Source organism: Neolamprologus brichardi, chromosome 1 (genome assembly GCF_056152115.1).
Source record: "Neolamprologus brichardi isolate AB-2024 chromosome 1, ASM5615211v1, whole genome shotgun sequence".
In the NCBI taxonomy this organism is placed as follows: Eukaryota; Metazoa; Chordata; class Actinopteri; order Cichliformes; family Cichlidae; genus Neolamprologus; species Neolamprologus brichardi.
The window spans coordinates 16,291,630-16,306,599 of NC_142104.1; the positions used below are offsets into that span (position 1 = coordinate 16,291,630).

The 14,970-nt window shown below is 38.8% G+C and overlaps 1 protein-coding gene across 1 annotated transcript; it reads left to right on the forward strand.

The window, feature by feature from the left end:
- The first annotated feature begins 7,221 nt into the window (after window positions 1-7,221).
- Window positions 7,222-12,246, forward strand: eif3m (eukaryotic translation initiation factor 3, subunit M). The gene is made up of 11 exons (XM_006779988.3): window positions 7,222-7,352; window positions 7,997-8,129; window positions 8,665-8,803; window positions 8,901-9,024; window positions 9,184-9,278; window positions 9,424-9,507; window positions 9,600-9,699; window positions 10,173-10,254; window positions 10,714-10,857; window positions 11,509-11,569; window positions 12,018-12,246. The coding sequence occupies exons 1-11, from the start codon at window positions 7,311-7,313 to the stop codon at window positions 12,139-12,141; spliced, it is 1,128 nt and encodes a 375-aa protein (XP_006780051.1). The 5' UTR covers window positions 7,222-7,310; the 3' UTR covers window positions 12,142-12,246.
- Window positions 12,247-14,970: the final 2,724 nt, after the last annotated feature.

Consider the following 14,970-nt stretch of genomic DNA (forward strand, 5'->3'; position numbering starts at 1 on the left):
TGAGTTTAGCGTTCTTAGCTAACAGGAGTAGCAGCCGATGTTGTTTTCTGCTGCTGTAGCCCGTCTTTTCTTCCTATCTTGGTTGTAACAAGTGGTTATTTGAGTCACTGTTGCTTATCTATCAGCTCAAAGCAGTCTGGCCATACTTCTCTGACCTCTCGCTCATCAGCAATGTATGTTTGCCGGAGAAGTATTGCTAACTGGATATTTTCTCTTTTTTGGAACATTCTCTTTAAACCCTGGACATTGTTGTGCGGAAAATTCCAGTAGATCAGCAGCTTCTCAAGTACTCAGACCAGCACATCTGTCAGCAACAACAGCACCACACTTAAATGACTTTTTTCCTCATTCTGATTCCCAGTTTGAACTTTAGCAGGTCATCTTGACCATGTCACATACTTAAATGATTGAGTTGCTGCCATGTGGTTGGCTCATTAGATATTTGCATTAATAAGCAGCTTAACAAGTATATCTAACAAAACTCACGTCAACCAAGATAAATGCTTTCAAAAAAACAATGTCTTTAAAATGCATTTCTGAAAGCTTTATTAATCTCAATAAAGTCAATAAATTACACAGATCATTGCACTAGTCTTTTTCTCATTACACGACTCCACTAGTAAAGACACAAATACATGAATTAATTGTAAAAGGAAATGAAACAATCAGCAAATTGAGCACTGTAGTTTTTAGCTTGTAGCTATTTTCAGCAGCAAAATAACACGTCATCCACCAACAAGAAACAAGGTGGTATATGTGTGATTAACGAACAGTAACCAATGTCAGCACCCTTGTTCATTACAACATGTTAGTCTGCATTTTCTTTACAAGTTGTGGGACAATGAAGCATTAAGGCACAGAAAGAAAAAAAACATTTTTAATGATATCCAACGACAAGAAGAGTTTGAATTGTTTTGTTGCTACTCTCGGTGATCTGTTAAAGAATAACTATAAATAAAGGCACTTTATTCACATGTTTGTATTTGTAATCTCTACTTTAAAAAGGTAAATGATCCTTGTGCAAGCCACCAAAGATAATGATACTGACCTTGCATAAAGCATTGATTAAAACGTCTGGCCATAAGATGACTACATGACCTACATCTCACTCTGGGACATATCTGTGACTCAGAAGGTTAAAATTCTGTTAAGAGTGGTTTGTGTCACTTTATGGGAATGTATAAGTACAAGCATAAGCATATGACGCATCATCATCATCATTAACCCGCAATCTGAAATGAGAATAATAATTTTTATTATTATTATTATTATTATTATTATTATTATTTATAGAAGTTAAGAAACCAACTTTGAATTCTGAGGAACTTCTCATTTGGAAAGTGTAAATTATTATTTTACACTCATTTCATATGTCAGTGCCGCACTAGTGAGTTTTCCTCAGTGATGTCTCATCCTAGCAGATGGGTGTGTGTCAAGATCAAGGTCAGTCTTTATCGGTTCTTTACAGTAATTCACAACCTCTTCCACGCGGTCGCACCCTAGCAGCTGTGGCTGAGGCTTACACAGTCATCAGAAAACATTTTAAGATATCTGTAGCGGTTAGAGACCGTTGTCATACCCTCGAGGCTCATTCTGAAGGTAGGTGAGGAAATGTTTACAGGATAACTATGAGATATGCGAACAGTGATGGGAAAACATACAAGTTACCGCAATCAGCACAAAATGAGACCGTGAACTCTGACACATGGTTGTAAGGAAATACCGATTTGCTGCAATTTTCTCAGTCCTGATACAAACATATAATAAAGCTTTTGTATATTATTATATTGATATTGGTTTACAGAAATCTGCTGACTATCAAAATCCTGAAAGCAGAAGCAGATGAGGAACAGCAGCAATGTTTTACTCTAGTTTAGTAAACCTTAGTGGAAAAACACAAACACACCTGTTTTATTTGTCATTATTTGTCATTCACCTGGCCCTTTTTCAGAGTTTCTATTCATTTTCTCAGATTTTTTTTATCCGATCTAGTGCTCAGCTGAGCTAAAATGATTTTTACATACATGTAAATGTTGAAAATAACAGTTTGACTCCCTACTATAAACAAAAACACAGGCCAAAATGCAAATAACTCATAAGCATGGAAGTTGATGTCCTAATGTAGACGATCTGTCATGATCCTGGGTCATGTTGACCCAGCATTCTTAGTTTTCAAGTGTTTTTGTATTTTGTTCTTTGTTTATGCCATGGTTCCTAGGTTGTTCTGTTAAGATGTTGCTTATTTGATTTCCCCTCGTGACTTTACCCCCTGTGTGCCCCCTCTGTGTATCTGTGAGTCCTTGTTTCCCCTCCTTGTGTTTTATTCCTTGTTTACCCCAGCCCGTTATGTCTGTGCTCTCCCCGTGCTCTCTCTCTCCCCCTGGTCTGCCTCTGTGTGCTTCCTGTTTTACTTTGATGGTCTCCCGTCAGTGTTGTGTTTGCTCCTGCCATGTCTTGTTATGGTTATCAGTGTCACCTGTGTTCCCCGTGTGCTCCCACTTCCCTCATTAACCCTCTGTGTATTTATGTCCACATCTCCTTCAGTTCAGTGTCGCGTCGTCAACGTCTCTTCCCTGAACCTGTGTGCCTTTTTCTGTGTTCCCTCGGTCCTCAATTTAGCATTCCCAGTTTAGTTCTGTTTCTTTGTGAAGCCTGCAATAAAGCAGAGATTTTGAGTTCAGCTTTTGTCTCTTTGAGTTTTGCATTCCGGTCCTCATCTGCCTGCACACAGCTAGTTCATGACACGATCGTTGTTTGGCCTGGAAAATAAGTCTGTTGCTCTATTAAAAGAAAACAACAACCTAAGTTTGTTTGTTTCAACACTGTGATACACTGTGACATAAACAGCACATCTTCACCACTCATTTTTTTCCCATTCCCAAGTCTTTGTATAGCACTGCCACACTTGTCTTCTTACTTCATTACTCCATGTATTGTCCTGTTTCCCTGTCCTCTTTTCTTTTCTCTTTCAGCCCCTCCCCCACCTTCTACCCAACCAGTTTGCTAGATGTTCCTTCCTCTTAAAAGGGATTTTTTCTTTCCCACCGTCACAAAGTGCTTGTCACAGGGAGGCTGATTGATGGTTGTGGTTTTCTCCAGAGTACTGTAGGATCTTTCCCGTACAGTATAAAGCACCTTGCCCCGACTCCGTTGTTATGATTTGGCAAGATATAAATAAAGCTGAATTGAACTGAAAACCCTAAATAATTTCTGGAAAAAGAAAAAAACACAATTCTGCTTTTTTTTGTCAGTTACATTCATTAGTGTGAAAGTTTTAACGGTTGTCTGTTCTCTGTCTTCACCATTGCATTTATCAGCACTGATGAAACAGTCTAAACAGAATCTTGCAGTTACAGGGTCACGTAGTTGAACATCGCTCTAATTAGTATTTCTGAGCTCTGGCATCTATAGCTTTGCGCCAGACATTGCACAATGTATCCCCGGTGGAAACACATTAGATTTTTTTTTTTTTTAAAGTGTCTGTGACTTTTAAACTCTTATTGCCCCTACTAGCCTGTGAGAGTGTGTAATATAAACACTCTCTGATGACAAGAGGCCATTCCATCATCGACAGAGCCACAGTTCTAGTGTAGTGACTCAATCTATCTAGACAGGAACGCCAGAATTCCTGGAAAACAGCAGCTTTTATTCCCTGCTGATGCCATTAGGTTGAAACAGAGCACACAAATTCCACATTGAGGGATTAGCAACTTCAGATAACTCAAAACCACAAATGCAAACTCACACTGATTGATTGCTGTGATCCTCAGTGTGATATAAAGCGGAGCATTATGTGCGATAACAGTGGTAAGATAACAATGGTATTTGATTTTTTTTTTTTCTGGTCATCTAAAGACTTTTTTTTCACCCATCTAGAAGGTGTACACAACACAGCCGATCACCAGAAATTCTATGTGGACTAAAAAAAAATTTTCACAAGTGCAGTGGTGTGACATTAGCTGCAGTGCATGATTGATTATCTGCTTGAAGAGGAGATAAGTGATCACAAGAATAAACAGGCATTCAGCTTGATGAGACTGCTCATCAAACATGTATTCAGAGCGTGAAAATGAAACACACAAAACTGCAAAGGACATTACACAGGCTTATTGTATATCCATTTCCTGTAGACTTAACCACAATTACTAGTTGCCCTTACAATTATGTTGAATTTAACCTAATCGGCACTTTTTTAGCCTTAGGACTTTTTAAAAAACGATCTAAAGAGGATTAAAGACAAATTTCAAACCAAAATAATTTTAGTACGAAGCAGAAAAGGTAATTAAAATAAAATAACCAGTTTACTAGTTTCTGTGCTAGTAAACTGGTTATTGTGAAATAAATAAATAAAAACCCAGAGGTCATCAAAGTGATTTATTATAGATTTCTTGCCTGCATTTATGAACAACAAAAGCCCATCAGATTGACCCCATAGGATTTTATATGCCATGCAACACTTTGGCATTAGACTTATTCATACTTAAGACTTTGACTTTAATGTTTTATTTGTTAACTGTATGTGTTTTTACCTTTTTTAAGGGAGGATGGGTCAGCTTATAAGTAATTAACAAGCAATTTGCTCCACCTAGAGAAATAGGGAAGTTACTCATGCGACGCTCTCTGACAAGGTCACTGGCTGATAGATGAGTCTGAGCAAGGGGATCTTTTGGAGACTGTGAAAGCAGGCAGAACTGTGGGAACCAGACAATTAGTGGGTGGAAGGTAGGCAGCCATGTTGGATGACAACCATGAGACTGGTTTACATGGATACTCATCACTTGGCTGGTCGACAGGGAGAAAACAGACACCTGGGCTCAACCAGCTATTATGACACAGTCATTTATCTTTGAGGAGGCTGAGCAGGCAATTCGCCAGCAGTTTAGCATGAAAGCGAGTGCAATTTCCCTTCAAGCAAATAGGGATGAAGTCAGTGCAGACATTTAACAATAAATATTGTTTCCAATTAGCTTTAGCAGACATATACTGTGGGTTGAGGAATATTAAAGATGGAGCATGAACCAACACCTAAAGTTCTTATTTGCTGTTACGTCCCCACATAAAATCTAGGCGATGAGGATGAGGGGGAATAACAGTTGGATCCGGGTTGAAATGAAAAGAACACCAGGTAGAGGTAGTTAACACAAAATATATCTTTATTATAATCAATTACCTCAATAATCATATAAATAGTAACAACAAAAAGAGACAGCACCGCTGCTTTAATGATAAATCAGACAGGTCAACCCAAAGAGATAGTGACCACTTCAACAAAGAAAACAACTATAAGACTTCAACAGAAAAAGACAGCAACGCTGCTATTAACAATAACCAGGCAGGCCAAACAAAATAATGGAGGCCGCCGTCACTTAAGGAAAACCACCGCTCAGTTAAAACTACTCACAAAGAGCCACGCACAGTGGGGCTGGTCACACACAGCAGGCCTTTTCCACACCTAGACGTGTAACATTTGCATTTTAGTCATTTTTGAAGTTTTTCTATAGCTACAATGCAGTCTTTAAAAAAAAAGAAAAAGTAATAGTTACAAGATAAACACATGAAAACTATCACTTTCTGTTCCTCCGAGAAAAATAACAACCTACTGTAACACAGACACACACACGTACACACAAAGGAGAAATGGAATTTACCATAACACATGTCCCTAAGAGAAGATTTTAATGAAAAATCTTTGGCAATGTCTACCATTATTTCACAACCTTATACGGGAACAATGCTTGACAAAAGCAGAATTACAACTAGCCTTTCACAAATTCTGCTAACAAAAACAAACAAATGAATAAAAGAGGGGGAAAAATACACCCTAAGACACATCAGTGTCAGTACCTGAAAAAAGATATCTGCTGCTAGCCTATTTTCTTTCTTCTAAAATCATCTATGCCAGTTTAGATTTATAATGATATAAGACAGACTAAATCCCAGTTTAATACATGTACCAGGTACGGGCTCCTCTGAGTTAAAAGGTTTATTGCGCTCCAATTTCAGTGCTATTTTCAGAGCACTGTTCGACAAATATGATAAAGACTATTAAGCATCATAACATTCCATGACACTTTAAAGACCTTTTAAAGAAGACAAAAACAATGTCTCACATGCACCTGGAGCTTCAAAGCACACAAAACTCTTATTCTGGACTTGAAATACACCAGGCACTTGACAACAGCTGTTAATCAGATAATGAAAGCCTCGGTGTTACACAAGCACACTTGTAGAGAAATGGCTATAAATTCTTTGCCATGACAGCTCACAAGGGCAGGGAGATCTTGAAGCTGGGATATGGTACCAGGTACTTGCCTTCCCAACAAGATGACGCATCATACGAGCACTATGATGAAACGCTTCTTCAGCCATTTCCCCTCAGTCCACTATTTTGAGCTATTTATCCTCGATGCAACCGATTTAAGTTCCCTTTCTGTAAGTGCTATGAGAAATAACTGACTACCAGCCAGTGATGATGTAGTGTCATGGGTTTCCATAGTTTCCGATTTTGTGAAAAATACACAGATCCTGATGGCAGATGCGGTGAATGTTGGAGCTTGGAGTTTAATAAGACTCCAGTGTCGTCACCCTGTGCTTAGATGTCAGTAACTCGACTCCATAGTTTCAGGGTGACCTCCTGCTGCACTTACCCTCTTCACCTCAATCACCAAGTAACCTGCCATTGTAACAATACACAGGATCCCACATGGTATAGGGGCCCAACACGTGCGCCCATAGGTCAGCGGGTGTATGGTGAAGAACACTGCCCTCTGACACTGGCAGTGTTTCCTACTTTGGAGAGCTCTTGGCCAGGCCTTCCATGGTGGTCTGCAAAGATGGACTACAGCTAAATCAGATAACCTTTCACAGGGTTCAGGTTCACCTCTCATCCAAGACATCCAGGGATAATCCTCCAGGAAAGGAGAGGAATACATAAATTAGAGGCAATGGAAGTGAGAGGAAGTCATGACAAATACAATTTAGGAGTTTTCACAATATATAAACCATCATGGACAGGAATCAGATTATATTGTTATATATTATTATATATTATTATTATTATATTATTATCTAATTCGTGTCCATTAGATTAATGCTCGGCGTATTTAAAAGTAACAATAAGGACAGACGTACTTCGGCTATTACACAAGCGCCAACCAACAGCCTTCGGTTAAGGCTACTGTGGCTTTAACAAAACATGACCCGGAAGAAGAATTTTGTCGCCGGCACAGTCTCCTTGTTCTTTTCCGGTCAGAGCTCTGTAGTGGTGCGAGCGTGGATTCCATCATCTAGGCTCACAAAATCACAAGAAAATGAGCGTACCAGCATTTATCGACATAACGGAAGAAGATCAGGTACAATCTACGTTTACAATAACTCGTGGAGTAGATATAAGCGTTATATTGGCGCGGATGAGTCGCTAAATGATACCCAATCAAAAAACTTAGCATGCTCGCTAGCTAAAATGCTAACAGTCGGTCGTAGCAGCTGATATCTGCACGCGTATAGTTAGGATATGCGTGGTAAAACATTTTAAGTAAATATGTTAAATATCCTGTCATCCACATTTTCTTGTGGGTAATTTAATAGGTATATTTTTAAGATCATAGTGCTTGGGGTTAAGCGTGTCGTAAGTTTCTTTTGGGGTTTAATAATAGCTAATGTTGCTAGCTGTTTAGCCGCACATCTAAACAAACAAAGGCGTAAAAATTCTACACACACGTTTCTACAGGCTGGATATAAATGGGATAATACCTTCACTCAAACGGTTGCTGGTTGCTGTCCACTATATATCTACAGTCCATATTTTAGTCAGCCACAACAAAAAGATGTAAGAGTATAGATAAATAAAGTCGTCCAGACCCTTTTCTTAAATATAATGTCCACTCTGATGCGAGCACGTAACTTGCCACTCTTCGTTCTCTTAAATGTTGAAATGCTCTGTATTTACTGTGTATTTTATGTATTGTTTTTAATATAAATGTATTTTGTACTGCAGGCTTCAGAGCTGAGAGCCTATATTAAATCTAAAGGAGCTGAAATCTCAGAGGAGAACGCTGAAGGCGGTCTTCATGTAGATCTGGCTCAGATCATCGAGGCATGCGATGTCTGCCTTAGAGACGATGATAAAGGTAGGCGATGAAGAAAATTGCTGCTCCTTTTTGATTAGCTCATCCTCTTCATCCTCACCTCAGGCTTCACCTCCTGAACTGAAGGCAGGACTTGAATGCACAAGAATATGCATAAAACTTGTAATTTCTTTCAGGATATTATCACAGTTCCTTGTTGTCAGACCATCCCATCTTGGGGACAACAAGTTGGGTATAACAACACCATCTGGTTACAACATAATGTTAGGCTTGAGTGTCTTAAAAGTCACACTCTGATAAACAGTTTGATTACATTCTCACATTGTATGAGTGTTCATTTGCTGAGTGTCAGAGTCTGACCACATTAGAGCCACTTCATATACTTTGTCTATAAAAACACTTGTACATAAACAGTAGTGGAAACACACCGCCTGTCCACGTTTGTTGTGGGATGCAGAGGGTTAACTTAACTTGTCTGGTTAAATTTGCTGTCTTGTTAAATGTTTGTTTGACAATTAATGCCCTAAAATTGTGCAACAGTGTCTTAATGCTCATGGCCCTCTCTCTCTCTCCACAGATGTTGAGAGCGTGATGAACAGCATCGTGTCTCTGCTGTTGATCCTGGAGACAGACAAGCAGGAGGCTCTCATTGAAAGCCTATGTGAGAAGCTTGTGAAGTTCCGTGAAGGAGAGAGACCCTCCCTCAGAATGCAGCTGTTAGTCCCATTGAGTCCTTTCCATGAAGACTTTCAAAATAAGAGGTTGCTTATTTAATTGCAATTATGTAATCTCTTTTACTTTCTGGTGTCACAGGCTGAGTAACTTGTTCCATGGCATGGATGAGAACACTCCCGTGAGGTACACAGTCTTCTGCAGCCTCATCAAAGTGGCCGCCACCTGTAACGCCATATCCTTCATCCCCACTGACCTTGATCAGGTATATACATTCGTGGTGATTAATCCGTATGACTGGCCAGAAACACTGCCAGTATTATAATGCAGTGCCCTGGTTTACTGAGCTAGTAAAACAATATTTCTGCATTTTCTTTTTGCCATTTGTAATTAATGTATCATATGTATTTGTGCCCATAATCAGGTGCGCAAGTGGATTGTTGACTGGAACCTGAACACAGAGAAGAAGCACACACTTTTGAGGCTGGTATACGAAGCACTTGTTGACTGCAAGAAAAGGTAAATCCACTTCGGGTTTCTTTGTGTACGGATTACTTCAAGAGAAAAGAAAAAGGACAAGATAAAATTTAGACATAAGACTGTGTGAAAATGTTGTGCATAGAATATCTCAGTAGAAGCAACAATATAATTATTTATTTTATAGCGAAGCTGCAGCAAAAGTGATGGTTGAGCTACTTGGAAGTTACACAGAAGACAATGCTTCACAAGCACGCGTTGATGCCCACAGGTAAGCTTGTAGAACTTGTTGAACGCTTGACATTACACTTCAGCATTGTCCTCCTCAGCAGTACATTAACGCATCTGTCTGCCGTCTCTTAGATGTATCGTCCGTGCTCTCAAAGATCCCAACACTTTCCTGTTTGACCACCTGCTCACCCTGAAACCTGTTCGCTTCTTGGAGGGGGAACTCATCCATGACGTAAGTGCTAAAGATTGCATAGAGCATTTATAATTATTTATTTATTAGGCTTCTGCCGCCACGACCCGGCTGCAGATAAGCGGAAGAATATAGATGGATGGATATTTGTATATAAATGGAAACATCTGCCCCAATAACCCTCATCACAATTTGCCCTTCAGTGCCTTTCATACTCCACAAGGCACATAAAGCATCAAACAAATGTATTTTTATAATGTTGTGTCATGATAGTACAATCCACATCACACATGAGACTGGTTATTAAGTTTGAGTGATTCACTTGAGGAATCTAGAACATTTCTACCTGAGTGCGTTCAGTCTATGACAAAAAAATATTCAGGGTGCGTCTACAGTTTTCAGCAATCTGACGTAGATAATTATAACAATTTTTAGCCTGTGTGAACAAAACAACAATCAAGCTGATTGTACATCATACAGTGGCATTTGACCCTCTTCTCCCTCTTCTTTTTCAGCTATTAACCATCTTTGTGAGCGCCAAATTGGCAGCATATGTCAAATTTTACCAGAATAACAAAGACTTCATTGATTCTCTTGGTAAGTAGCCATAATGTGAGCTGGTATACACATGACACATGTAAATGAAAACACAAACCAGAATACAAGGTAAAAAAAAAAAAGTGTATAGATTATTAATTATATGTAATAGAAATGCACGGATGAGATTTTTTTTTTTTTTAAAGTTTACATGTAGCTGAGCATCGTTTGTGCTTTGAGGAGCTAGTGTTTCTCACACAATCTTGTGCTGTGTCAGCACTACAGAAAAGTGCGTTCAGGTTGTTATCTTCTCACTACTAAAGGTTTAAGTGTAATTAAAAGCTTGTGTAGGATGGACTCTCAAAACAGACCCTGTGGAGTGATGTTTGTGTTAATGAGTAGATTCCCTTATTGCAGTCTCCTATGTCTAGAAACAATTAACACAGGGAAACTCCCTGAGTCAAGACTAATTGACTGTGACTGTTTTGTGCTTAATGATCCCTGCATGTTGCTTTCCAGGCCTGTCTCATGAGCAAAACATGGCCAAGATGCGTCTGCTGACATTCATGGGCATGGCGGTGGAATTCAAGGAGATCTCCTTTGACACCATGCAGCAGGAACTGCAGATTGGAGCCGATGACGTTGAGGCTTTTGTCATTGACGGTATGAACAATTCTTGCCATGTTCCTCCCTTTCCCAAAGGAAAGTGATTGAACATGATGTGAAGCGATTCTAATGAATCATACAAGACCAGTTAGACTTCATTGTTTGTTCATCAGTTAGCAGAGTAGCCTATTAAAATGCATTTTTTTTCTGGTTTAGTCCCAATTTTGCATTTTATTATAAAGTAAAGAAATAAGATAAGCAAAAAAAATTACAGTAGTCATTACGTCACTGCTTTATATAAATCTACTGGACAGATTTCAATCTATCAATCAAAACAGTCACTGAAAATATAATTTAATTTGGGAGAAAAAATGAGGTACATGTTTTTTTTTTGTTACAAAATAATCTTTCCCCATGTAAAATCCTTCCCCTTAAACATAAAATTTAAATCTTTTATAAGGTTATTATGTTTTCCACCAGTCGGCTGTTAAATTTTTAGAGCAAATGGTTTTTCCTGCCATACAACTGCAGCTGCATTTTTGTGAGGTTATTCCTACCTCCAGGTGTATTATGTCACAGCAATTTGGGATCAAGTCGGTTTGAAATCTTAAATAGCATTTGCTTTGTAACAACCACAACAAACCTGTTGATCTAATGTCAGAACTCTTGCTGTCTTTTAATCATCTCTTACCTGCTTTTTCATTTTAGCTGTTCGGACCAAAATGGTATACTGCAAAATCGACCAAACACAGCGAAAAGTTGTTGTGAGGTATGTGGTCATTATACATTGTTCTCTAAACATATTGCGTCATTATTCTGTTGTTATATTATTCTGTTTTGTTTTGTTTTTATTAAAGACAAGACTTTCTGATCACCTTGGTTGCCTTCTCACTGGTTTCAAAAGTAGAAGTGAAACAACTTTTAAAAACTGCAGTTCTGTTCATTTAAAAAACTTCAGGTTTATATTCAAGGTCTCACATTTGTGGGGCTTTATTTTTAAATCTTCTTTGATTAGGGTTGCTTTTTTTTTATCTATTTTATGCTGGAGGCTGCAGAAAATGTAATTGTTTTTGTTTTTTAAATTCAAACCTGCCTCCTTTTTGAGTGTTTAGTCATACACAAGTCTGTATGGCAGTGTCATTAGCTTATCATAGCACATTTATCGAGCTCTGTGTATGACTTTGGCCTGTGTCATTTTTCTATCTCCACCCCTTCAGCCACAGCACACACCGCACCTTTGGCAAGCAGCAGTGGCAGCAGCTGTACGACAGCCTCAGCTCCTGGAAGGCCAATCTAGCAACCGTCAAGACCAGTCTGCAAGCCCTGTCACCTTCTGCTTAATCCCACTTTACCCCAACTGTTTAGACTGGTTCTTAGTGCTTTCCAAATTCCCAGACTGCAATGGTCGGTTTTTTATTCATCCAATAAAAGAACAGCGACAGTCAACTGTGTTGCTCTTCGTGTCTTAATCTTTTTTTTTTTGTTGTTGTTTTATTAATGCTCAAACCAAACTTAATTTATGTACATTAAAGTGCCATTAATGGGTAATAAATGTGCAGTAATGAATCTTTTTAGACTACTACCCCATATCATTATCTAACCAAGCTGTACAGTGACTTTAATTGGGGCTCATCCTCTAGTGGGTCTCAACATCTGGTTTTAGTTAAAGGTAAGCATGGCGGTAAACCAGATGAGCTGAGGCTTGGGGTGAGAAATGGCTCTCAAGAGGAGGGTCACTTGTGTGTGAACACAAGAGAAGTGACAATGGCAGTGTGAACTTAGAATGACCCTGTCTGCTGAGATCAGAGCTACAATACTGTAATATCAACACTTACGGCACTGGCTGATTCAGTACCTGTGCAAATCTGAAGCTGTCCTTTGGGTTAGTTGATATACTGTTCAGCTGTGGTCAGCATGATGCATTGTGTGAGAGCATCTGAAAAGTTTAAAAATAAGTTTTGCTGTTAGATTACTGTGGCCTCGCCCATTGATATAAAGTAAACTGCCATTTCTTTAGCACAATCTGTTTCAGGCACCACTCCAGAGCATCGGGATGTGTGAAATCTAATGATATATTGCCCAGGCATTAGGTGTAAAAGGGGTCTGTTGGTGTTATCTCCCTCAGGGGCTATGGTTTAATCAGCACAAACTGACAAAGTGCAGAGTACTGACATTGCACCCTGAAATCTCCAACCCCTAATCTACAGTGCTTTTTCTTTGACAGTTAAACCTACAGCTGTTTACTTTTTGTATTGGACTGCCTCTAATTCTGTACAATTAGCTCTTGAAGTCGTGCTAAGAAAATGTTTTACTAAGATTAAATGGGCACAGATGTATATATTTCTTGCTATAGTACACTGTTTTTTTCCCCTATCATACCAGAGGTCTGCTATGGCTCACTGCTCACTTCTGTCCAGCTGCCCACAGGGAGCAGCATCCCCCGTTCTTATCATAGGGCGTAAATCACAAAACACCTTCTCCGAAATATAGCCACCCGCAAGGTGGAGCACAGAGCAGATAAAATAACAGAATGTGTGCAAATTCTTATATCTTACATTCTTTCAGCATATACTCCATTTTCAGTGAGCAGTTACTTCTCAGGTAGTTCTGGGTAGTGGTCATCTCCCCTTCCTGTATCTAATTTATCTCACTGGATTTAAGTAACAGTTTCACACTTGTCTTGAGATTCTTAGATGTAAGTGCTATTTACCATAGCTGGTATGCAAGCAGCATGACCACTTGCAGTTTTTAATATTTCAGTAAAGAAAAGCAAATTACTTCATATTGCATTTGGGAGCAAAGCTGCTAAATTGGCCTCTTTTGCACATTACAGCAAAGGTTATCGGAGGTGGACAAAAAATCGGTTTACTCTCATATCTACGATTCAGAAGGTTAGTGGTTCGATCACTGGTTTCTCCAGTCTGCATGCCAAATATCTTTGGCCAAGATACTAACCCCAAGTTGCTCTCCAGTGCATCCAGCATGAATGTGTGTGAATGTTGGATAGAAAGCACTTCAAGCGGAAAGAACAAGTGCTTGTGTGAGTGAGGCAAGTTGTTTAGAGTGCTAAGAAGAATAGAAAAGCACTTTATAAGAGTCCATTTATCTTTTAGCCCTTTATTCTAACATTGTTCTTTTTATTCCATCACATGTATATTATTGCTATTGGAAATCAGTTTCAAATAAAATAAAACAAACAAAGAAAAACACATTTGTTAAAAAAATGCACTGTTTAAAATATACACGGTGGTTTCCTTTCCCCTTACAAAATCCACTTATTTAGTTTGTGTGGTTTCAGAAGCTCATGGGGTGCTTGCCACAACTTTTAAGCAATGTTAGAAATTCCACCACAGAAAACAAGCTTGTGATGTTTTGGAAAGGCCCTAACCCCATGTGACCCACTGAACTACTAACTGTAAAAGAAACAAAAAAGTCAAGTTCAAGTTCAGTCTCTACCAGTGTGGGGTATAACATGTATTAGAGTAACATCACATTACATTTCCCAGCATCGCAGTAATGCAAAGCATTACTTTACTAAATTTAGTAATTACATTACAATTATGTCATTAAAAATGGTTCTTCAGTTATCTGCGTTCCAGGTAAATAGAAAGAAAAAAAAACCATATAAAAAATCAAATAAACATCTTTTTTTGTTCCTGAGCATCTGTGCTACAATCAGTTGATTTGAGTTCCTAAAGCTGAGTGCCAAAGCCAGCCCAGCAGCCAGACCCTGATCTTCAACATGTAACAAAAGCAGTGATGACTTTTTAAGTCCTTTAGGGCTTGTTTTTGACTTTGCTCTCTGAGATAACACATTAGCTAAAGTCTGGAATATCTAACTTTCCTTTATACCTTTTCTTTGGATTGACATTCCTCTGGGGACGCTGACGGTATCCAGAGATGTAGCCTAGTACAGCACAGAGGATCTCACTGCTGTTCAATTAGCACCATCCAGTAGGCTGCAAGATAATGTTCTGTTGTATCCTATCTCTGCTTTACATAAACACAGAGTAAGAGGCCCAGAGGCTCTGAGACAGATATTTACATGGGAGTGTGTGAAGCATAAACACTATTATAGGATGTGCTTTGCCAGCCAAAAACAAAATGAAGCAAAACAAAATTTCTTCTTTAAATGTGTCCTCCCATTACTTTGTTGGTGCTTTATGTATT

What these genes read in the sequence shown, in the direction of transcription:
- eif3m (XM_006779988.3), top strand. Translation starts at nt 7,311, where the DNA reads ATGAGCGTACCAGCATTTATCGACATAACGGAAGAAGATCAG. An exon ending in GCACGCGTTGATGCCCACAG is followed by an intron (nt 9,508 to 9,599) that starts GTAAGCTTGTAG and finishes GCCGTCTCTTAG; the next exon opens with ATGTATCGTCCGTGCTCTCA. An exon ending in CAGCGAAAAGTTGTTGTGAG is followed by an intron (nt 11,570 to 12,017) that starts GTATGTGGTCAT and finishes CCACCCCTTCAG; the next exon opens with CCACAGCACACACCGCACCT.